General features: G+C 40.8%; 1 protein-coding gene across 1 annotated transcript in view; it reads left to right on the top strand.

Moving 5' to 3' along the window:
- Galntl6 (polypeptide N-acetylgalactosaminyltransferase like 6) overlaps positions 1–23874 on the top strand; it is a 767544-nt gene that overhangs the window by 695431 nt on the left and 48239 nt on the right. The window contains exon 10 of the mRNA XM_059244461.1: positions 12392–12613. Within this exon, the coding sequence (XP_059100444.1) occupies positions 12392–12613 (222 nt within the window). The remainder of the gene's footprint in view (positions 1–12391; positions 12614–23874) is intronic.

Below are 23874 nucleotides of genomic sequence, written 5' to 3'. Positions count from 1 at the left end.
TGTGTGTGTGTGTGTGTGTGTGTGTGTGTGTGTGTTTACACCAGTAATAACCAAAGACAAAGAGGTTATCAGCTTCAGAATGAGGGGACATGGGAGAGACTGAAAAAAGAGCACTTGGGAGGATCTGTAGGAGGAAAGTGATGTAATTCTATGTCAACTGTGTATATGGGACAGTATAGGCAGAGTACTAAGGCAGCCAACGAAATGGCGAAAACGACAGCAACATCTTATTAATCCGGCAAGGGAGATGGCTCAGCACACCAGAGTTCGATTCCCTGTCCCCACATGGCCAATAGCGAGACAACTCCTGCAATTGTCTTTACACCACAGGTTCACCCAAGGACATACGGACAGAAACACACACAGAGAAAATGAACAAATGAAATACAATTTAAAATGTTCATTTTGTGAGTCTACTATATACACACAGTACATAAATGAAATATAATTAAAAAGGTTGGTTTTGTGAATCTACTACATACACACAGTAAATAAACAAATAAAATAAAATTTAAAATGTTGACTTTGTGAATCTACTACATACACATAATAAATAAACAAATAAAATATAATTTAAAATGATGATTTTGTGAATCTACTACATACACACAGTAAATAAATTAAATATAATTAAAAATAAATGTTGATTTTTGTGAATCAACTACATACACACAGTAAATAAATAAAATATAATTAAAAATAAGTGTTGATTTTGTGAATCTACTACATACATACAGTAAATAAACAAATGAAATATAATTAAAAATGTTGATTTTTGTGAATCTACTACATACACACAGTAAATAAATAAAATACAATTTAAAATGCTGATTTTGTGAATCATATATCTGATAAAGTGTTAATATAAAGTATGAGTAGCTACTGCAACTCAGCAATAATAACAAAATCCTTACTAATCTGTGTAAGAGTTCATTTCTGAAAGACAAAAGACAGTAGAGAATTCCAAAGTGGGTTCTTATGTATAGCCAATTGATTTCCAACAAGATATAAAGGGAAACCTGTGGAGAAAGTAGAATTTTTTTCAACAGTCTTAAAACAATTGAATATACACACCTAAAAAAATAAAGATCAATCCATATCTTGTAGTATATGCAAAAATCAACTCAAAATGGGCCACAGATATATGTAAAAGACAAAGTTATAATATTTTTAGAGAAAAAAAAGAGAAGAAAAATGTGTATGTAATCAAAAATTTCTTACACGTACCACAGAAACTATCCCTAGGAAAACAACTGATAAATTGAGCTTCATTGAAATTGAGACCTCTTAGTCTGAAGGTACTGAGAATAAAAAATCTAGAAGGAGTGTTGGGAAAGGCCTGAAAATCATGTCTGACAAGGAACTTAGATGCAGAATATGTAAAGAGTTCTCAAAATCCAATAATTTAAGGGAAAACATGGGTCAGGCATACTCTATGGTACTGAACATACCTAGCGTACTGGAGGGTTCAGACTCCCGCACATAAATGAATACATAAAGATGTCTTAATGAGCAAAAGAACCAAAAAGATACTTCGCCAACAAAGATATTTGGAGACAAAAATAAGGATATTTAAGGGTGTGTAGTGCCATTAGTGACTAGAGAAATACAGTGAGAGATTGATGTCATGATGAGCACAGTTAACAAGACTGAGAACATGGCAGGGATTGTGTAAAAAATCTCAGACCCATTGCTTGCCATTTTAACAAAAAAACTGAGAGGAAAGAATTGGTGAGGGAAGAGAGCTTTATTTACAGATAAGCCAGAATTTTGGGGGAAATTTTCCAGCTTCTGAACTGGAATATGTCGATTTGTCTGTGAGACAAGTTTTCAGAACTGTGAGATGCTCCGTCTTTTCCCAGGGGACAGCCCTGCTCTGGCCCCAGGCTTCGGATTGTTCTCATGCTCAGTCTGGTATTTCCAGGAGAATGTTTTTATTTTTTTTTCCATTGTCAAGTGTGTGTGTATGATACCCATGTGTGTGTTCGTGTGTTGTATGTGTGTGGGTAGGTACAAGTGTGGGGGGGGGGGTGTGCACATGCATGTGGAGACCTAAGGTTGGTGTTGAGAATCTTCCCCCCACAGTTCTTCCACATTATAAATCCAGACAGAGGATCTCGCTCAATCCCAGAACTCACCAGTAGGACAAATCTCCCTAACCAATTTGTTCCACCATTTCCAACTTCCCAGGCTGGAGTTACAGGAAGCCCTAAGCCCCACTGGCATTTACACGGGTTCTAGGGATCTAGACCCTGGTCCTCATATTGCATGGCGAGTGTCTTAGCCTCTGAGCCTTCTCCCCATCCTTTCCTGGACATTTTTAAGATGTCTCTAGAGCCCGTATTACTCTGTCACAACTCCGCGCTCCCTTGTCCGTTCCTCGGTCTTAATTGGACGTAGGGTCCTGCTGGATTGGTGTGGAGATTTCTAAAGTGTGCCAATGCCTGAAAGAAATACCATGAACATAATCTATAAAGGAGCCCAAACCAGGACATTCAGTTTGTGTCCAATAAGCACTTTCTGGTTAATACTTGGCTCTGGTTACTTTTGGAAGGGCTCGCTGAAGTGACTCATGGGGGGCAGGACATGCGTGTATAAGTTAGTTAAGGTTTCCCTGTGAACTCCAGAGTGTCCTTGAACCCTGATTCTCCGGTCTCCGGTGCCATCACATCCATCATGTCGCCACTGTGATTCTGGAAACTGCCTTCTGTCTTTATACAATTTTCTCTGAAGACACGACTGATTAACCAATGGGTAGCTTGAGCCTAAATGTCCCTCATTGCTGGGTGAAATGTCAAAGAGACAAGAGGAAACGTTTGGACACATTGGGTGTGTTCACTACCTTATTAACGATGATAGTTTCACTAATAAATCAGCATTTGATAGTGTGCCAAGTTGTACATTTTAAATAAGTGGTTTAAATAAATTAGAATAACTTGGCAACAGTTATTCTTCAGTGAATCTGTTGTCAAGTTCAACTTACTAGAATTTTGTAATTAAGGGTTGTAATTAAGTCATTCATTGAGTTGTTTTTGACTGTTCTGTGTCGAAAAGGTGCACTAAAGTTTTCATAAGCACCACGATAAGTATCTAAATATTCAGACAAAAATGTAATAGAGACATACAAGTCAAAGAAAGGGCTAAACCTAGTCAAGACGAGCAAGGCAGGTGACCACCTGCAAACAGCTTGCTGAGCCTTGGTGAAGGAAGCCAGAAATCACCTGTCTGGGAAGCCTCTTATGTGGGACTGGATTAACTTCCTCCCCCTATGCTGACTGACGGCTTCCTACTGACTTCAAAGAAGTTTTCAGATTAGAGAAAAGCAAAGCAGGGTGAATAATTGTGAGGCTGGGGATGACTTACAAAGAATCTCTTTTAAGAGCTGTACTCCTGATGACATTATCATATTATCAATGATAAGAGGGATTTTGAGGTGGGACTCCTGAGTCACTAAAACCCTCCTGAGTATCAAAGCAGAAACAAAGAAATGCCTTCAAATCAAAGCAGGATTGATGAATGCATAGGGTAGCAGTGTGATTCCCTGTTGTAGGAAAGACTGTGAACAAATAGCTTTCTCCCCAGAACTAGTGATAGCCAGCAAAACCGGCCTCATTCAGAAATAGTTCCTCATGTACATATACATGAAGAAGGAGAAATCTATTACTCAACCTGCTGTAATAAAATAGCTTAATATTGACACAAGTACAGCTTGTGGATTGGGGTCACACTAGTGGGCATGTAATAATCACACCATGCACAAAGAAATAGAGGCGTGCTACGAAGGTGAGATGTGCCCAGATAAAACAAATGCATGGGAGAGCTGTGGCCACTGACTCCCAAATAATATACTTCGAAACGGAACAAGAGTTGTATTTGTAGAATAATTCAACAGTAGAGCTGCTGGCAAAAACAATAATAATAGTAATAATTAGCAGATAGATGTATGCAGTTCTGTGAGCCAGCAGGACAAACAGAATTCATTGTTTTCACATGCTGTATAACAAAGAACAGTCAGGGCTGGAAATTGTTCTGATGAACTGGGGTAGAAATGTGATTTAATGTTCTGGGCAAAATATCAATTCCAAGAGCTGAGAAGCATTAGAATTCAGAAAAGAAAGACTTAGTGTTGAGTAGCTCAAAGAAAACAACATCTAAATCCTAAGCACCTCTAGATAGAGCTGAATATGTTATACGTGTTAATAAATATTTGGGCAACACAGAGATTAATACCAGTTTGGACTGAGTAAGAGGGCATGCTGTGGCATATGAGGAATCACAGAAGGGTGCCGGAAAAATGGAGCGTCTACCAGTACATGAAAGGTGCAGGGTAATAGCTTTGATTTCATTTCTCATTCATAAACAGGAAACTGCAGCTTTGTAACTGTTGATTTTTTTTTTTGGGGGGGGGGGTTTCAAGACAAGTTTTCTCTGTATAGCTTTGCACCTTTCCTGGAACTCACTCTGTAGACCAGGCTGGCCTCAAACTCACAGAGATCCGCCTGGCTCCGCCTCCCGAGTGCTGGGAGTAAAGGCGTCCCCCGCCACCACCACCCGGCTGAAACTGCAGCTTTTTAAAACTTTTAAAATCCTTCATTTGCTCTCTCCGTGTGTGAGTGTGTGTGTGTGTGTGTGTGTGTGTGTGTGTGTGTGTGTGTATGCCTCTATCATATCCAGTACCTGTTAAATAACTTCTGTGCTAGGTATTCCCCTAGCACATGAAAGCCTCCTGGGTTCAAAATGAGTGGGACTGCGCAATCTCCCAATCTACCTGACTGAACAGAGCTTGGTGTAGACGGGAGGCTTCACCCACCATTTTCAGACCCTGGCCAGTTCCTCCCCACACAGGCCATGCCAGCAGTGCTGGGTCTTCTCCTTTAGCTACCATGAATGCCTGTTGTTTCCCTAAGCTCTGCAACTGATTCGCTGCTCCTTCACAGCCAGAGGCAGCAGGAGTCCCCCTGTTAAAACCAGCAAAGCAGGGAAGTGCATGCCTTATTATATCCGCTGTGTATTACACCAGACTCCTCAGCAGAGAGCGGTTTCCCACGACTCTGAAATAACTTCCACAGAAGCAAAACATTCACTATGGATTTGGCAATAGCGTCAAGATTATGAGATTCTGCACATACAGCGGATGAATTAAAAATCATCGTGGAGTGAGTACATACTATAATCAGATTATGTATATCACCAAGTAGGGTTGCCAGCCTTAGCAAATTAAAATACAAGATGCTCGGTGGCATTTGATTTTCAGATAAACAGCAAATAGCTTTCAGTAGAAGCATGTCCCACATAATATTAATAAGGCAAATGCTAATTATACTTACAATTTTAAGCTGTTTGTTGTTTATTTGAAAGTAACATTTAACTATACACCATGTATTTTATCTGGCAGTGCTAACTGGGAGAAATAAGAAAAGAGTTTTAAGGAAGGATAGCAAAAAAAAAAAAAAAAAAAAAACAGGAGAGATGCTGGGGCTGAGGAGTGAGAGCTGATAAAGAGAAAGATGGGAGTTACTGCTCTATCACTGTGAAAAGGCGATGAATAGAGTGTAGCAGGGGGTTTCAGACTGAAGAGTAAAATGAAGGAGCAGTGTTAAGGACACACTGTGGAGCGTCTTAAACAATGGACACCATTTAGAGGGCAAAGTCTGAGGTACGGGCAAAACACCTGGAAGGGAGACTTCGTTTATGAAAATGATGAGGAGGGGCAGGTGTGGAAAAGCTGGCTCAACATTGATGGAAGGGAGATAGAAATCATGATATTGCCCTACAAGACGGAAGGGGGTTTTGAGAAGGAGGACACCATGGTACAGAGCTGACAGCCGAAGGACAGCGTTCTGGGCAGAGAAGATTTCCTGGCAGAAAGCCACGGATCTGTAAAGAATCTAGGGGACCAACTGCCATATTTTACATCACTCTTTGTTGTTTGATCAACTGTGCTCTGGAAGAGTTGCGTGAAAACCTTCATAAACATTCACACCCAGGCGACTTATCGATGGAGTGCTTCCAAGATAAGAGAAATTAGCTGGGCGGGGGTGACACACGCCTTTAATCCCAGCATTTAGGCGGCAGAGGCAAAAGAATCTCTGAGTTAGAGGCCAGGCTGGTCTACAGAGTGAGTTCCAGGAGAGCTGGGGCTTTACCAGGAAACCTTGTCTTGAAAAAAAAAAAAAAAACAATAAAAACAAAAAAAAAAAAAAAAAAAAAACCTGGGTAGCATTAGGCAGAGGCTAATGGATCCCTGTGAGTTTGAGGCCAACCTGATCTACTAAGTGAGTTCCAGGGCAGTCAGAGCTGTTACACAAACAAACTCTGTCTCAAAAAAAGAAAGGGGCGGGAGGAGAGGAAGAAAGAAAGAAAGAAAGAAAGAAAGAAAGAAAGAAAGAAAGAAAGAAAGAAAGAAGGAAGGAAGGAAGGAAGGAAGGAAGGAAGGAAGGAAGGAAGGAAGGAAGGAAGGAAGGGAGACAGAGAGAGAGAGAGAGAGAGAGAGAGAGAGAGAGAGAGAGAGAGAGAGAGAAAGAAAGAAAGAAAGAAAGAAAGAAAGAAAGAAAGAAAGAAAGAAAGAAAGAAAGAAAAAGAAAATGTTTAAAAAGATAAGAGAAATTGCCTGTGAGCCCACTCAAGTGCTCATAGAGGTTAGGGAGCAAGAAAAGAGCAAGATATCAACAGGAGAAAAAAAATCACCAAATAGGAAACTGAAGGTTGTACATATGAGCACCTACCCCCAGGGATCCACAGGATTACCCTAACATGGAATTCAGGAGTGGAGCACTTTTATTTAAGACTCAAAACTTAACAGGAACTCAGGGAATACCTGTCTCCGTGTGTGTGTGAGACTAGGTCTAAATTCAGAGAGTTCTGGAGAAGACTGATGGCATGTCTAGATCTCCTGATCTAGGTTTCTTTTTTCTTTTTGATAACTATGCTTTGGACGCATAAGCACCATCATCAACATTCACTCTATCTCAGAGACAGATGGGGAAGTTCTGGCAAGAGCTCTCCTGGCAAGAGACGTTATTGGAATGTCTCACTTTCATGGTTTTGTACATTTACATAGCTAGGAATGCCTAAGTGAGAAATCTGCCTTTGCACCTTCCCATTACTGCCACATATGTGAATGTGTGTATTTGTGCTCCTGTATAAACATGCCAGTGCGCTCTAATGCATGTGAGTATAACTACTTCCTGGAAGAGTGGAATTTGTGCTACAATCTATAAAAAGGCCATGGAAATTCTCTGCAACTGCTTGTGACATTTTTCAGCTGTTGTTCCAATATTTTTCCAAAAGCTAAGTACTGAATTATGATTACAGTCACAAATTAACACGGTACGCTGTTATTTCTAGAATAGTAGCCTTGGAGTGATTTTTATTTGTCCAATCAATTGAAAGACTTGGGAATAATGACTGTTCCTTAACCATAACAATTAAAGCTTTAGAAGGTTTCCCCCTCGTAAGAAAATCTATTCCAAGTTCAAGCCTGTAAGGATTCTGTATATTCACAGCTGGGGTCTCGTCTGGCGCCTTATTATGTTATCAGTGGACGACTGCGTCCCAGCCTAAAAGCCAGACATGCACCCCCACGCGCTCTCTCTCTGCGTCTCTCTCTATTCTCTCTTCTCTCTCTCTCTCTCTCTCTCTCTCTCTCTCTCTCTCTCTCTCTCTCTCTCTCTCTCTCTCTCTCTGCGCCTCTCTGTGCCCCTCTCTCTCTGTTTCCTCTCTGCCAGGCCTGGCTTCTCCTGTCCTATCCCCTCTTCTCTCTAATAAAGCCCATTCTAACTCTAGTGACCATGCCTCGTGACTCTTCTGCCGGCCAAACCAGTGCCGTATACCCTTTCAAAGCCACCTTACTTTCTCTTCTATCAGAGTCAGGGTATCTGGTCCTATTTTGAGGCTCTTGATCCTTTTGGACTTGAGTTTTGTGCAAGGTGATAAATTTGCATTCTTCTTCATGCAGTCTTCCAGCTTGCATTTATTGAAGAGGCTGTCTTTTTTGACTTCTTTTTTTTTTTAAGTCTTCCATTTAATTCCATTGGTCAACATCTCTGTTTTTAATGTCAACACCATGTTATTTGCATTATTATGATTGCGTAACACAACTTAAAATCTCAGGTGGTGATACCTACAACAGTTCTTTTGTTATTCAGGATTGTATTAGCTATGCTGGTTCTAGGGTGGGGTTTTTGTTGTTGCTGTTGTTGGTATTGTCTTGTTGTTGCTGTTTGATGGTGGTGGTGGTAATATCTGTGTGTGTGTGTGTGTGTGTGTGTGTGTGTGTGTGTGTGTGGTTTCCATGTGAAGTTGAATATTCTTTTTTCTATTTCTGTAAAGAACTGTGTTGGAATTTTGGTGGGGATTGCACTGAACCTGTAGATTGCCTTTGGGAGGATGGCCATTTTCACTATATTTAATCCTACCTATCCACAAGCATGGGAGACAGCTCCATCTTCTGATGCCTTCTTCAATTTCTTTCTTGAATATCTTAAAGTTTTTATTATAAGTCTCTCACTTACTTGGGTAGAGTTATCCCAAGATATATAGTTTGAGGCTATTCTGAAGGTAATTTCTCTTAATTCTTTCTCAGTGTTTGTTGTTTGTATGTAGGAAGGCTACTGTTTTTCGTGTGTTGATTTTGTATCCTGCTACTTTGTTTAAGGTGCTTATCCGCTGTGGAAGTTCTCTGGTGGAATTTTTAGAGACTTTTATTTATAAAAGCATAATCATACCCAAATAAAGAGACTTTGACTTCTTCCTTTCTGACTTGGATCCCTTTGATCTCCTTTAGTTGTCTCGTTACTCCTGCTAGAACGTCAAGTACCATACTGAGTAGATATGGAGAGAGTGGACAGCCTTGTCTTCTTCCTGGTTTTAGTGGGATGTCTTTGAGTTTCTCTCCGTTTAACTTGATATTGGCTGTGGCCTTGCTGTGTATTGCCTTTATTATACTTAGGTATGTCCCTTGTATCCCTGATCACTCCAAGATTTTTATCATGAAGGGGTGCTGGATTTTGTCAAAGGCCTGTTCTTCATCTGAAATGATCATCTGGTTTTGTCTTTCTGACTGTTTATGTGGTTAATTAGGTTTATCTATTTGCATATGTTGAACAATTCCTGCATCTCTGGGGTGAAGCCAACTTGATCAGTGTGGACAATGTTTTTGATGCACTTGTAGATCCAGTTTGTAAGTACTTTACTGAGAATTTTTGCATCTATGTTCATAAGGGTGTTGGTCTATAATTTCCTGTTTCTCTTGAGTCACTGTGTGACTTTAATATTAGGGTAGTAGTGGCCTCATAAGAAGAATTAGGAAATGCCCTTCAGTTTCTATTTTGAAGAATAATTTGAGGAGTATTGTCATTAATTCTTCTTTGAAGGTCCAACAGAATTTTCCACTGAGTTATCTGCACCAGGACTTTTGTTATTGGGAGACTTTTAATTACTGCCTTTATTTCACTAGGGGTTATGGGTCTTTTTAGATTGATTTTCCAATTTGGTGGAATACAGATTTTTAAACTATGTTCACCAAAAGTTTTGGATTATGGTGACTCTGTGGCCCATATAGTCAGAATTTATACATTATACTAACCAGGGCAATAGATTCTTGCTATATCTACAGCTTTCCATCAGCCTCAGCTCCTATACTACAATACAACAAATCCTCTGGGGATTTTTGTTTGCTTGTTTGTTTGTTTTTGTTGCTTATTTGTTTTTTTTGGGTTTTTTTTTTTTGCTTATTTGTTTTTTATCTCTAACTTTGGTGCTTACAATTAAAAATGCTCTTTCATTCAAATCAAAATAGATTCCTTCATGGCAAGACCTTTTTGCAAGCTACTGTAATATAAAACATACACACACACACATACACACACACACACACACACATATATATATATATCTTTTCATAAAGTTTCTTTCTCATTGTCCAGAGTAATTTATACCTTTACCTCTTTATCATTCTTTTCTGCAAATTTGTTGGCTATTTTTATTTATTGTAAAGACATAAAATAAGTAAGTATTAAATATTTCTGTGTTCTACATTATAATTTAGGGGTTTGTGAGAACTTTATCTTAATATCAATTTTGATTATCAAGTTTTAAAGTTATGAACATTGCCCATTATGTTTTTTAATCTTTTTGTTAAAGTTGTCTGAAGACAAGTGAACACCAAATGCATTTCTTATAGAAATGTCATATAAAAGGAAATTAGAAAGACACGTATGCACAGGGTAGACTGTTCCATCACAGAGCGAAAGCCTCCTCAAGAATCAGTGGCTTCCTTTCCTATAAATTAGGCAGTACAGAACTCTAATGAATTGGGCAGTACAGAACTCTAATGAATTGGGCAGTATAGAACCTTAATGAATTGGGCAGTACAGAATCAGTGGTGAAGGTGGAGTATCACAAAACAAGGTTCACTTTCGCCTGCCAAGGCTCACTGGAGTGAAAGAGGAAAGCCACATGTGTGAGACAATACTGATGGGCTATTAGGAAGCAAAGGAAGCCAATGGGATGTCTCAGGGGTGATTCTTACTATCTCAATGTCATTTCACTATCAACCTCATTATGCACCAGCATCTTAGAAAACAAGGAAGCCAAGAAATGATAGCAGTGTTTGTGGCTCTCCTTCTGCATTATGCTCTATTAACTGAGTCCACCCCAGTGCTCACCATCTAGAAAACATGGCCAAGAAATCTGAGGAGGGTGTGAAGCAAGGACAAGGCAGATAGGCATTCTACCTGAAGACAGTGGAGTAGAGTGTACAGTCCCACTAGGAATAAAATACAGCTGTGGCTCCAGCAGACCTCGGGGTTCATATCTGACTTAAGATTCCATAGCAATTCTTTAAGATAAAGTGACTAGTTTTATACTAATCACTTATGTTGGGCTCTTACTGAAGTTCCCAACCATCAAAGTCATTTTTGCCCTCTCAGAGCCAACGAGAAAGCGGATCAGGCCAATGCTTACACAAACCAGTCCCTTAAAACAAATGATTTAAACTGGGAAAGAACGATACCCAGAGTCCGTGGGACACCAGCCTACGACGAGGGTCGTAGAGCTGAAGGCATTAAACCGGCACCTCCGAGGCAAGTACAGCTGTTCCGCTCACTACTTAACGGGAAAATGTGAAGGGATGTCAGACAGCATCTCATCTCCACTCCACTTCCTTCCCAGAGACCTGAGTTGTGGTGGCCAGCTTAATACCCAGGCTCATCCATTTCTAATCCCGAACCCTTCCTCGTACTCATAACGACAGCTTAGTTTTCATAATAGCTGCTGTGGACTAATTCTAAGTCGTTTACAAGAAGTGCTGCTTCACTTATTCCTACAACCACCCCACACACTGCTCTTGCCATCTCGGGTTTAGAATCTGAAACCCAGCATGGCTAACCAACTTGCTCAGGCCCAAAGCCAGCAAAAGCGAAGCCTTCCAGGCCGGGGGCATGGTGACACACACCTTTAATCCCAGCACTCCAGAGGCAGAAGGTGGTGGCTCTCTGTGAGGTGGAGGCCAGACTGGTCTACAGAGCGAGTTCCAGAGCTACATAGTGAGACCCTGTCTAGAAAGATAGATAGATAGATAGATAGATAGATAGATAGATAGATAGATAGATAGATAGATAGATAGACAGGCAGATAGATAGATAGATAGATAGATAGATAGATAGATAGATAGATAGATAGATAGATAAAGGCCTTCCTACTCTCAACCCACAGCTCTTCTAATCCTAAGGAACATGTTCGTTTTCCTGTCATCCATCTTCTGACTTCTTCACCCCAGGAAGCACTGTGGAGAGATTGGCTCTCAGCTGATTCCCTTCCTTCCACTTCCAAATGCAGTAAATTATTAAATTCTGGTTGGCGTCCATGTCACAGTATTGGAAAAAAAATTTTTTTTGTTAAGTGTCTCTACACTTGTGGGTGGGAAGAATAGCAGTTTACTCTGCCTTATTCTTTCCAAAACGCCTGTGTCCTGAAATGCTTTAAGTAATTAGATACCTAAGGGGAGCTGCATTCTCTCCAGTTTCAACTCCTTCGGCTGGATGTAAAAAATAAAATAAGTACCTATCCACATTAAATAACAGGAGGGAAATTTTGTGGGAAGAGCTTCTTCCAGCTCTGGTAATTAATTACCATACTGTCAGCTGAACTCCAGGCCGGAAGCAGAAAATGTGCTAAGCCACCGGCTAATCCCATCATGCTCCTTGTCGTCGGTATGAAAACTCTCACTGTTAATAACCCACCAGCCAGGGCTGCCTGCAGACACACCACCTCGTTCCTTTTACTTTCCTCTTCTCGGTTTCTGATGTGAGCAAAATGATCCTTTGGGCGTAGGAGCCAATAACTAACTTCTTTTTGTTGTTGTTGTTGTTGTTTTGTCTCTGCGGCACAGAACCTGAAGCGTGTGGCTGAAACCTGGATGGATGAATTTGCTGAGTACATTTACCAGCGGCGGCCAGAGTACAGGCACCTCTCCACCGGGGACATCTCTGCCCAGAAGGAGCTGCGCAAACGACTCAAGTGTAAAGACTTCAAATGGTTCATGGCTGCGGTGGCCTGGGATGTGCCTAAGTACTACCCTCCGGTAGAGCCCCTGCCAGCGGCGTGGGGGGAGGTGAGGAGACCCGCCCTACCTGTGAGAGCATGGGGAGGGGCAATTACACCCATCCCTCCTCCTCAGAGTCTGAGAAGTGGGAGAGACTGCTAAACTGTCCCTCTTTTCTCCTTCAGCCCAGCAGGTTCATTTAAAACATCCCCAATAAATGAGTGCCTAACTTCCTTTCAGAAAGTGCTAGAAGCAAACATCAGACCCTCAGTGTCCATATCCCATCCAAGAATTAGTGAACATGGCTGATGAAGCTTCAAACGGATTTTTTTTAATATACCCCCCAAAATATTTTAACTTCAGATTGGCAGAATTGCCACAAGAGCTCATAGATAATAAAAACAAATATCCTGTAAATAATCAAGATCAGGTATCAGATATGATAAAAACGTGATCAGATGTGAGGAAGTCCCTCACTGGCCTCTGAGCAGCCTTATTGTTCTTTATATATTCAAGGACAAAGCAAAGAAGCTAGTTTCCTAACCAGGGTGTACCTTGTACCATCAGGAAGGAATGTAAGGCACGTGGGAGCCACATTGGTTCCTTAAATCAATGCTAACCTCTCCGCTTTTCAACACTCTGACCTGGTTTTTTGCATCGTGATCTCAAGTGGAAAGATCCAGATAGCCTCGGGCCCCACATTTAAAACCTTCCGTCTTTGGGAATCAAATGGATTATTCCGCTTCTCTGTTCATTCGATACTATTACTGTAGCTTTTTCCCTCTGGAAAAGAGTGTGCAAAAGCAAAGACTAAGTCCAATAAGGTGGATTTAGCCTAGCGATTTAACCTGCTTTTAGAAGAGGGTATCAAGGGCAAAGGCTGGCTGGGCTGTGTGTTCACACCATCCCAAGGCCGACTGCCAGGCACTGTGTAGAAGGCTTTTTATCATTGTCTGTGGTCTTGGGGTGTGCTTAAAATCTCGTTACCTCGTTAGTGTCAATGGTCACCCAGCTCTGAGAAACAGCTGCTTAATCCAAGTGAAATGAAGGGCTGGAAACAGGGCTACTTGTCTAGAGTACACAAAACCCCGCTTCTATCCTCAGCATCCTATGAACCATGTGTGATGCCCCATGCCTGTAATCCCAGCACCCAGGAGGAGGAGGAAGGAGAATCACAAGTTCAAGGTCATCTTCATGTATATATGAGACTCTCTCTCAAAAATAAATAACAAGATGTAACTTGTATGTTAGCCAATTTCTTAAAGGGATGTGGAAAGAAAAAGAGTAAGTACATAGAACATGTCTGTGAGAGATCCTTTATATTTTTCACACTCATATGATTTTTCTTTCAGGAGACTTTTTTTTGCCTGTTTTTGTTTGTGTTATTTTGGGAGGTGGGTTGCCTTACTTTGTTTTTAAGAAAGGACTTCTTGTATGTAGCTTAGGTTGCCCTCCAACTCATGAGCCTCCTGCCTGGCATGCAGGTGTCATGACTGTGTCTTGGTTGGGAGTTACCTTAAAATCAGCTTCTTACTTTAGAATAATTCTAAGTTTATAGACACATTGTGATTGTGATATAGAAAGTTCAGAGACATCCCATACCCAGATGTTTGTACTAATGGCATTTAGTATTTCCCACATTGACCAGTAGATTATCAGCTAAATTGATTCTTAGTAGGACAATAACACTCACCAAACTATAGTTTATTTGGATTTAACCAGGTTTTGTATCAAAGTCTCTTTTCCTTTCCAGGACCCAAGCCAGTATCTGAAAGGGCTTTGTAACATCCTCCAAACTTCAAAGTGATTGCTAGAACAGACGTAGCTCATAAGCAAGGACATTAGGTCAGCCACTGCTCTCATAAAACATTGAAAAGGGCCCTGCAGACACTGGGTCTTTCACAGGAAGGGACCACAAAGCAACAACAGCAGAAACACAAGAGCCCTATGGGAGTCCTGGGCCAAGAAGTAAGGAACCCGTGGTCTCCTTCAGTTATGCTCAGAGTTGCTTACCGTCAGCTTCTCTACCCCATCCTGATTCTGGTAAACAGCTACTAGGCAATCTCTGGTGCTGGTTGTTGGGACTTAGCTAGTAAGCAATATGTTACAGACCATAACCAGCTCTCAGCTATCTCCTAGCTCATTTCCTGGTTCTTCCTCTCTGCCCTGAAGATTATTTTCAACACAGACCGTTTAAGATATGAAATCAGGCCATTCAAAACATGTCAAAGGCTTCTCTCTCTCTCTCTCTCTCTCTCTCTCTCTCTCTCTCTCTCTCTCTCTCTCTCTCTGTGTGTGTGTGTGTGTGTGTGTGTGTGTGTGTGTGTGCTCTGTGTGTGTGTGTAAAAATCAAGGACTCTGAATGACTTGACCCCTCTTGCAGAACCTCCAACTTCACCTCTGGCTAGCCCTGGTGTGTGTACCCTCCTCTACTGACCTCACCACTTTTCAAACATGACAGACACAATCTCACTTCAAGGCTTTGCAGTGCAGTTTTCAACACTTAGGCTCTGCCTGCCCCTGAAATTCTATGGCTCCTTTCATCGCCTTCTTTGGGACTGTGGTGGTTTGAAAGAAAATGGCCCCCAAAGGAAGTGGCATTATTAGTAAATGTGGCCTTGTTGGAGTAGGTGTGGTCTTGATGGAGAAGTGTGTCACTGTGGAGGCGGGCTTTGAGGTCTCATATATGCTGAAGCCATGCCCAGTGAGACAGACCACTTCTTGTTGCCTACAAAGTGTAGAACTCTTGGCTCCTCTCCAGCACCACGTCTGCCTGCACACCACCATGTCCTGCCATGAAGATAATGGACTAAACCTCTGAAACTGTAAGCCAGTCCATTAAATGGTTTCCTTCATAAGAGTTGCTGTGGTCATGGTGTCTCTTCACAGCAATAGAAACCCTAAGACAGAGACCTAACTCAAAAGACTTTATCAGCTCAGCACAGCTTTCCCCAGTCAGCCTAATCCAAATTCATGGGATCCTGCACACGTGTGGACACACAGAAGCTCTCTTACTCTCTTTCCTCCATTACTCTAGCCTACATCACTGTATCAAACTGTATAGTTTCTTTGTCATGTTTCTTGTTTATCCCCACCACTGGAGAGCCACCCCCATGACACCGAGATTCTGTTTGTATATTGTGTTACAAACTACTCTCTGGCAGTGAGAAATGAACTCAATGATTATTTGTTGAGGGAGTGAAATATGAATGAACGGATGACCATTCAATGTGGTGCCCATGAACCTGTGTATCTAAACCTGTCCAGAGCACACTTGGCACTCATTCCACCTCTCACTCCGGGAGGGGTCTCCATGCCACCCTTTCATTGGCCCAACAAAGCCCAGCTCTTTGGAATAACGAATTGCAAACCATTGATTCTGGTGGACTGACAGGTCCTATGTTGCAAAAGGTTCTATTCTATCATCCTAAGAAAAAGGAGAAATTCCAGTGATTTCAAGACTCTTCCTAAGAGCCCCTCACTTAAAAAGCAGAAGAGGCCAAAGTCACAATTACGAGAGACTATTTCTGCTGGAAGCCATCCCATCCTCTGCTTCACAGAGGCAGCTGGATCAGGGGAGGGGATGGGGCTAAATAAGCATGTGAGCTATGTGATAAGCCAAGTACTCCTTAGTGCTGTTCAAACAGAAGCAACAAGCTTTTCCAGGATGCTGTGCCATATAGGATGAGAATAGGTTTGAAGTTCTTAAACCACTCATGTATGGAGTGTCTCTTTTGTAGCAAGACGTGAAATTAAACAAAAGGAACTTCCTATTATTTTCTCCTTCTTCCTTCCCTCCTTAGAATTCATGAATTTACTTAAGTCACTTATAGCACTCTTTTATAATCCATACAGAAAAGTTTTTCAGTATCCTAAAAACCATGTGTAAGAGAGAATAAAAGATGTAAAATAGACAATAGATATACATTTCCAAACAGTGCCATGGATTCTTTTTTCACAAAGTGTCTGCTTCCTGCTCTCAATGTGCCAATCTTGCCACATTCATTTGTCATCTTGCAACTTCGCCAAAAAAAAAAAAAATTTAAATCTTTATTTTCAAAAATTCATCTCAATCTGAAACCACTTTGACTGCTTATTTAAATTCCTTCCTCAAGATGACTGTCACCCTGAATTGTAGAATGTTCATAAAATTGGGCACCCTAAATAATTCCAGCTCCTCTGTGCTGCTTCAGGCTGCTGCCCTGGACTTCTATTAACCTGATTGCTTCCTCCTTCCTGCTGACATTCTCACAGTACCCAGGATTCTTTGAGTTCCTCTGTGTTCGCTTCCAGAGAAGGAAGTTCAACACTGAGAGATGCATTAGCTAAAAGACCAAAGTGATGTTGCTTCTTTCAAGGTCTACGTTTTTCCGTTGGTGTGGGATGCAAGGATTCCACACAAGGAACAGCCCCTAGCATCATCTTGGGAGTAGTCGGGCCAGCCTCCCAGAGTTCCCCTATAACCTGTTGTGACTGTGAAAGCTGCAACGTGAGAATATCCTTCTGTTCCCCTGACAACTGCTCATGCTGTCACTCACACACTGCATATTGTATCATCAAACCAGATGTTTAAATTAAGTACTCATTCCAAGATAATTTGTCATTCTGAATGTCTTAGATTTGACCTCATCTATCATTTATTTTCTCAGAAAGAAGCAATGCTAGGACTTCATAGAATCTAATTCTGTGGAGCTCAACAAAGTAAAGAAAAAAGTGTAAGAATGAATACAGAACTGAGTTATCCTTTCAAATTTTACTATGGGTTTTCTAAGTTCTCAACAGTTATAATGGGCTATGACGACACTCAAGAATACCTTACAATGTAATGTTGGCTCCATATTCCCAGATGAGCAAGCTGCACTGCTTGGTGCCCAAACAGTGGCAAATTGTCTCAAGTCACAATGGAGTCAGAGGTGCTTCAGGCCTAACTAATTAATGTTTCTTCTCTTACACATGGCACGTATAAGTATGTCTATCAGATGTTTCATCTTGGACTGGAGATATAGCCAAGTTGGTACAGTGCAGACCTAACGTGCATGAAGCCATGAGGTCAGTCCCCAGCACACAGAAATGGAGTGTCGGTCTATGCCTCTGTATCTTAGAACTCAGAAAGTCAAGTCAGAAGGATCATAAGTTCAAGATCGTCTTTGGTTACACAGGAAGTTCAAGACTGGCTTGGGATACATGAGGCCCTGTCTTAGAAGAAAAGAAAAAAAAAAAACCAAACAATTGTCTTTTCTTTTGTCTAAAGGAGATGCCAATTTTGAAAATGGGGGTTTTTTTTAAGTCTGCACAGTCACAAAATTAACACGGGATGTGCCAAGATTGGCACATTAAGAATAGGAAGCAGAAAACAGAGAATTCTCAACAAAAGAATCTCAATTGGCAGAAAGACATTTAAGGAATTGCTCAACGCCCTTAATCATCAGGGAAATGCAAATCAAAATGACTCTGAGATATCATCTTACACCTGTCAGAATGGCTAAGATCAAAAACACTGAAGACAGCTTATGTTGGAGAGGATGTGGAGTAAGGGCAACATTCCTCCACTAATGGTGGGACTGCAAACTTGTACAGCCACTTTGGAAATCAGTATGGCGGTTTCTCAGAAAATTGGTAATCAATCTACCTCAAGACCCAGCAATATTACTCTTGGGCATATACCCAAGGAATGTTCAATCGTACCACAAGGACACATGCTCAACTATGTTCATAACAGCACTATTTGTAATAGCCAGAACCTGGAAACAACGTATATGCTCCTCAACAAAAGAATGGATTTAAAAAAAAAAAAAAGTGGTACATTTATACAATGGAGTATCCCTCATCTGTAAAAAAACAATGACATTGTGAAATTTGCAGGCCAATGGATGGAACTAGAAAAAATCATCCTGAGTGAGGTAACCCAGACCCAGAAGACAAACCCAGTATGTACTCACTCATAAATGGATAATAGATGTAAAGCAAAGGATAACCAGGCTACAATTTACAGACCTAGAGAAAGTAACAAGAAGGACACTAAGAGGGATGCATGGATAGCCCTGGGAAGGGGAAATAGATGAGATCTCCTGGGTAAACTGGGGGCTTGGAGGGGGTAGAAAGGAGGGGATAGGGGATAGGAACATGAGGGATGGAGAGGGAGAGCAACGAAAGAGATATCTTGATAGAGGGAGCCATTATGGGGTTAGGGAGAAACCTGGTGCCAGGAAAACTCCCAGGAATCCACAAGGATGACCCAGCCAAGACTCCTAGCAGTAGTGGGGAGGGTATCTGAACTGACCTTCTCCTGTAATCAGATTGATAACTATCCTAATTGTTATCATAGAACCTTCATCATTTCTACAATGATCTTACTTTAGAATAGAGTAAGAGTTCTGTTGCTATGAACAGGAGACCTGCTGATTTCTTCTCTTCATAAAGCCTAGACAGAACATGCAGGGCAGCAAGAGCAAAGTCAAAATCAACCATGGACACCATCAGGCATAACACCAATGACAAGGAACCCAAAAGGAGTGATGGACGACGGGTTTGTGTAATGTGAATTCCAGACAGCTGTGGACTCTTGGTGGTCTCAGCAGAGATTAGAAGTTACTATGAAGGTAAATGAGGAGAGAACTCCAAAATCAACAAGTACAATCACATGCACACACACACACACACACACACACACACACACACACACACATAAAAAAGATCAGGTTCTATACAGATCATTTTTAAAAGCAATCAAATATGAAAATTAACAGTGAGACTAAAAAAAAAATTTTCCCCACCAGTCCAAGCTGAAGATCAGTGTAGAGACAGTAGGACTCTAGGAAAGGGTGGTAGGAATGTAAGTCATGAGACCAGCCTTGGCTAACAAGGACCTCAGACACATTCCAGGAGGCCTTGAGTTTTTTGTTGTTTTGTATGGTTTTTGTTTTGTTGTTCTTTTTTGTGGTAGAGACACGTATTCACCTAGCTCAAGCAACAAAAACAGTCTGCTGTGAGTTGGATCTAAAATGAAGTATTGGAGATCCAAGAAGATAAACAAAAGCGACCAAAAAGGCAGGATCTGAGACAGAACTCAAAAGTACAGAGCCACAAACACATTTAAAGGTAAAAAAAAAAAGACCTTTCTAAGATCAGAAGACACAGAGTCAGAGGCAGGAAGTTTTCGTGACTCGGACTGATCCTGGAGAGACAAAGACATGACTTGTGAACAGATAATATTGTTTAACACTTCACAAAAAAAAAAGGAGAGAAAAGAATACTCTACATGAATTTTCCCCTAATAGTCCAATAAGCTGTCTCATTTATATGTGGAAAATAAAAACAGATTGTGATAAAATCCCATACAGAGAGGTACAAGGGTAAAGACAAAAATGAGATAAATCCAGTTCCAGTGAACAACGGACTTGTACACAGGTAGCAATGGCATTGTACACATGTTTCAGCTACATGACGAAAACTGCAATAAAGAGAAAATTTCAAAACGAGCTGAAGAACCTTTCAAACAATCAAAACTTGAAAAAGTATACCAATGTACAGGAGAGACGGCTCGAATATGAAACATAACTTTGTGAACAAAGAGCTGCGAAAACTCATAAATGGACTAGGAAAAGTAACCAAATGTGTTTCAGAAATGAAGTTTAAATGGGAAGAATCAGAAGGGCCAAAAACTCACAGTAATGAAAATTGAGACTAGAAGGAAGATGAACGCAAACAAAAAAACTCAAGAGGAAGGGAAGAATTCATCAAAAGATTTGCAGCAGCAGACCAGGCTCAACCTAAAACCCCCGAAGAAGAAAGTCCTTTCAAAAACAAAAGACAGAAACCATCTTAAAACTATAACTCAAGGAAATGTTAAAATGAAAGATTGGAATCAGCATGCTTGGGAAACTCGGGAGCTACCAGCAGGAAATGCTTCTGAATACAGTGATTGTGTTGTTAAGATAACAGGGAAAACTGTGCACATCAAAGTAGAGAAGAATAAAGGAGATTTTTGAAACAGGAATTTTTGTGTTTAACCAGAAGGCAGTGGAACAGTGTAAAGTGTAAAGACTCTTTAAAATTAAAACACCAGCCAAAGATCTTACATCAAACCAAATTATCCTTCAAGTATCAAGGCTATTGAAGAACAATTTATGAACATTCAATAACTGAGAACTGTATTTTTGAAGATTTATATTTTTACTTACATGTTCTTGCATGTCTACGACATATGTGTTCAGGTATCTGTGGAGGCTAGAGAGGGTATCAGAGCCCCGGGGGATACAAGTTGTGAGCTGCCCTGTATAGGTGCTGGGAACCAAACTCAGGTCCACTGGAGAAGGAGCAAGTACTCTTCATGTCTGAGCCACCGCTCCAGCCCAGATTGCTTTTGCCAAAAAGCCTCTCTGAGAAAAATGCTTGAGGATAGACAATAGAAGCCACTGGCTATTTGCAGAAGGTTGACAGAGGGTTTGTTTGAGGGACACTGACTGGAAAGGCATGAGGACAGGTCAGGGTCATGTGATCTGACAAAGCAGAGTTAATTCAAGAAACACATGGAAAAAGTGAACAGAAAGCAGAATAAATTTGCTGATTGTCCCACAGCCCTTAATTAAGAGAAAACAAATTTGGTATATCTTTAGACATAGGGGCAGTGGAAGAAAAGTGGGGGAAGTACAACTAACTTTTGTATTTCTTAGAAAGGGGTACAGTTAGTCATTATGTAAAATGAGGAAACCCCCAATATTATACAGCATCTAAGAGATGTAGAAGTTATGTTAAATACCTAAGATTAGAAAGAGAAAGCAGACCACATGATGACTGTCAAGGTAGTGGTCAATGTATAATAAACAAGTCTGTCAGAGCTGAGATCAAACATATAAACAAATCAACTTGGGGGAAAATGTTCCAATTGATTAGCACTGTAAAGCAAATTTAACTCCCCGTTATATGTGAGATATAACGAAATCAAGGTGATGGAGAAAGGTTGAAATTTAAAGAAGAAGCAGAAATATGTCAGACAAGTTCAAATAATGAGACGCAGCATTTGGATATTTGACATGCAACAACAATCGAAGTGAAGTATAAATTTTGTTAAATGCTAAAAAAATTACACTATAATTCCAAGGACTACAAACTATTGAAAAAACAATCTCCAAGAAATTACTAGAAATGCAGAGACACAGGTAGAATCACACTAAGAAGACAGCATAATACAAATTCTCTTGGTCCAAAACTGGACATAATGGAGAGTGATTACAGAATTTAAACCATTAATGAATAATAAAGGTCTAATTCACAAATCTATCTCTGGAAAACTGATTGAATTTAGCTTATTTTCAAATACATAAGCATGAAAGTATGCTGATGCTAGAAATAAATGAGATTTTTTTGTACATACATGCTGGGAGGCCCTGCTAGTTGGAGGTTGCAGTCTAGTCTACCATGGCCTGGCAGCTCTCTCTGAGCTCAGAACATAGAGGACTCCCACCCCACCCCACCCTGTCCCAACCCCTGGAGGAAGGTGTCCTGTTCTCTACCTGACCTAACTGGGAGACTGTCTCTAGGCTGGGATGCTGGACTTATCTCTAGTATGATCCTTGACACAATTCTCTGCAGAAGCTTTCCTTCTGCTGACCATATGGTAATTAGACATTTTGCTAGGGGAATTATGATAGGACTGTGCTTCCACAGATGATAACTAAGACATGTACTAGAAGCCTTATGATAGGGGCATGCTGTTTAATGAAAATAGGTGATTCCCCAGCTACCATCCCCAATCCTATATAGTCCCTGTACTCTGGAATAAAAGTCAGTCTGTCTCACTGAGTCAGTCTCCTGGAAGGCTATTTCCGTCATGTTCACAGGCTGTCCAAGTCTCTCTGTCATTGCTTCTGTCCCTTTTGTCCCTGTAGACTGGTGGCCAATAGACCACAAGGGAAAAGGGGACCCCACATGTATATACAAAAAGACTCAAAATAAAGTTACAAAAGTAAATGCCTTATACACACAAACTTGAATTCAAAATTGTAATTAAGTCACAAGTTTGGAGTTTTGTTTTGTTTTTTCCTGAAAATGGTTTCATGTCTTTTTAAATATTTTATTTCATTTATGTATTCATTTGTTTGTTTATGTGTATGTGTGAGTCAGCACATGCCACAGCACTCATGTGATGATCACAGGAAGACTTAAAGGAATTGGTTCTCTCCTACCATGTCTACCATGTGAGCTCTGGAGATTGAACTCAGAAAGTCAAGTGCCTTAGTCAGTATTCTATTGTTGTGAAGAGACACCATGACCACTGCAACTTATATAAAGGAAAACATTGAACTAGGGCCTTGCTTACAGTTTCAGAGGCTTAGTCCGTTATCACCACAGCAGGAAGCATGGTGGTACGCATAGCAGGCATGATGCTGGAGAAGTTTTTGAAAGCTACATCTTGATCTTCAGGCAGAGAGAGAGAGAGAGAGAGAGAGAGAGAGAGAGAGAGAGAGAGAGAGAGAGAGAGAGAGAGAGCCTAACATGGGCTTTTGAAACCTCAAAGCCCGCCCCCAGTGACATACTTGCTTCAACAAGGCCACCCCTCCTAATCCTTTCAAACATATGAGCCTATGGAGACCATTCTTATTCAAACCATCACAATATGTCTTGGCAACTAGACCTTTACATAAGTTTCCTCTCTTCAAAAAATTGAAATAGTATCAATGCCATATCAGTGATCACACTTGACTTTCTACTATGGAGTCATTCACTAAATAAATAAATCAAAAATACGTGGAGACATATCTGAAGTCAATTGTAAGACCAGGAGAGTAGAGGTGGGCTGAAGACAGATGGACTCAAAGCCTAGTGTCTTCAAAGTACATGGAAGCCAAGCACAAGTGAATCACACTTGCTTAAACGAGATGATCCAAACCACATGAGGTTCAGGTAGTTACCATGCATTTACACATGGTGGTGATCTGAATGAAAATGGCCCCCATAGGCTCATAGAAAGTAGCACTATTAAGAGGTGTGACCTTGTTGGAGTAGGTATGATCTTGTTGGAAGAAGTATGTCACTATGTTGGTGGGCTTTGAGGTTTCAGATGTTCAAGCCAGGCCCAGTGTCTCTCTCTTCCTACTGCATGCAGATTCAGATGCAGAACTCTCAGCTACTTCTCCAGTACCATGTGTGCCTGTATGCTGCCATGCTTCCCACCATGATGAACTAACTGTAAGCCAGCCCCAGTTAAATGCTTTCCTTTATAAGAGTTGCCGAGGTCATGGTGTCTCTTTACAGCAAGAGAAACCCTAACCTAGACACAGATAAAATGACAGAAATTTAGTCAGATGTGGTAGCACACACCTTTAGTCTTA

Source organism: Peromyscus eremicus, chromosome 17, assembly GCF_949786415.1.
Source record: "Peromyscus eremicus chromosome 17, PerEre_H2_v1, whole genome shotgun sequence".
Lineage (NCBI taxonomy): Eukaryota > Metazoa > Chordata > Mammalia > Rodentia > Cricetidae > Peromyscus > Peromyscus eremicus.
Note: the sequence above shows the minus strand (reverse complement) of the source record. Positions and strands in the feature narration are given on the sequence as shown.